At 55.0% G+C, this 1,439-nt stretch overlaps 1 protein-coding gene across 1 annotated transcript in view; it reads right to left on the reverse strand.

Annotated features, from left to right (window-relative positions):
- The window catches only part of MSANTD2 (Myb/SANT-like DNA-binding domain containing 2), a 34,373-nt gene extending 33,908 nt beyond the window's left edge, over positions 1–465 (reverse strand). Inside the window, exon 1 of the mRNA XM_011934727.1 lies at positions 3–465. Coding sequence (XP_011790117.1) covers positions 3–445 — 443 coding nt within the window. The 5' untranslated portion in view covers positions 446–465. The remainder of the gene's footprint in view (positions 1–2) is intronic.
- Positions 466–1,439: the final 974 nt, after the last annotated feature.

The following is a 1,439-nucleotide window of genomic DNA, read 5'->3' on the forward strand; positions in this document are numbered from 1 at the left end:
CCCCCGAGCCCGCCGCACTGCCCGGCCCGAGCGGGGAGGCACCCCGAGGCGTGGAAGGGTCGGACAGCGATGGATTTCCGTCGCTCAGGCCACCAGGAGAAGCCGGGGAGAGCACCTCCATCTTCGGGATTTTTAGCGGCGAGTTGGCGGGCAGCTCCGAGCCACAGGGCGCAGCCATCTTCCAAGCGGCCGCCGCTGCACCGCCCGGAAGTGACGTGCCCGCGCATCCGGCCACCGCGGTCTCCCGGGCTGCCCTCGGGCCTGGCTCGCCCGCGGGCGGATGGCTCCGGGTCCCTGCTGCCGAGGAAGTGGCTGCCGGAGGGAGGTCGTCTACCCCTCTGGGCCTTTCTCCGCGAGCCCTCCCACGCCGCCCGCTCCTCTCCCGGGGCGAAGGGCGGGGACGAGGCGCGCCGAAGCCCCGAGCTGAAGAGAAGGGTGGGGGCATGAGGGCGCTGGAGTGAGGAACAGATTGGAACCTTCCCACTTCCTCTCCAATCTCAGCCCCCGGGAGGAGGGGTGAGGCCCGCGAGGGGGCCCGGAGTTAAGGAGGAATTGACCATTTCTCTTTCCTGTCTCCCCCGCCTCTGCCCGTCTTCCCTCTAAGCCGGCCTCTAGGTGCAGAGGCTGACGTCCAGGATGGGGACCAGGGAAGCCTCTGGAGGGTATATCCGGGAAGGCACCAAGGCTGAAGGGAGAGCGGTTCTGGGGAGGGCTTCAAAAAGCAGATATGGACCAGTGTAGAGTTCTTACGCTGTAGCTTTTCAAGAACCCCAATCTCATTAAAGAACAGCAATTGTTTAATTCCAGTTATAAACTACTGTTTTCCAGTTAGTTTGGGCAGGTGTGACCGTTTGTAGAATAGTTAGATCACATAGTCTTTTTTGTGTTGGTACAGTTTGCTATAGCTTGAACATGTAAAAACTCCTGAGCCCAGCAGAAAAGTTACTTTCCAATACCGTTCTCCATCCTCCCTCGTTTGGAAGTTGCATCGTTTTCCCGGTTTTTCATACTCAAGGAACACTGTCAATTATGACAGCTCAGTGACCTCTGGGAATGAATTAGTGTATTAGTCAGTCCTGAACGTTCCTTAAAGTGCTGGAACTTAACAGTAGCACGCCACATCCAGTACACAGCTGTACCGTATTTCCATATTTTTCAAAGCTGAAAATCTTAATTATATATCCTGGATCATAAACTTAAAAACCTCAGCGGATTTTTCTTTCAAAGCAGACATAACTGAGGATGCTGACCAATGAGTGCGAATAAACTATGCAATATTTTTAAAAATAACAAATGTATGTTAGGTTTTTTTTTTTTTTTTGAGATGGAGTCTCGCTGTTGCCCAGGCTGGAGTGCAGTGGCCGATCTCAGCTCACTGCAAGTTCCGCCTCCCGGGTTTAAGCCACTCTCCTGCCTCAGCCTCCCAAGTAGCTGGGACT

This window comes from Colobus angolensis, unplaced genomic scaffold (assembly GCF_000951035.1).
Source record: "Colobus angolensis palliatus isolate OR3802 unplaced genomic scaffold, Cang.pa_1.0 Scaffold137, whole genome shotgun sequence".
Classification (NCBI taxonomy): Eukaryota; Metazoa; Chordata; class Mammalia; order Primates; family Cercopithecidae; genus Colobus; species Colobus angolensis.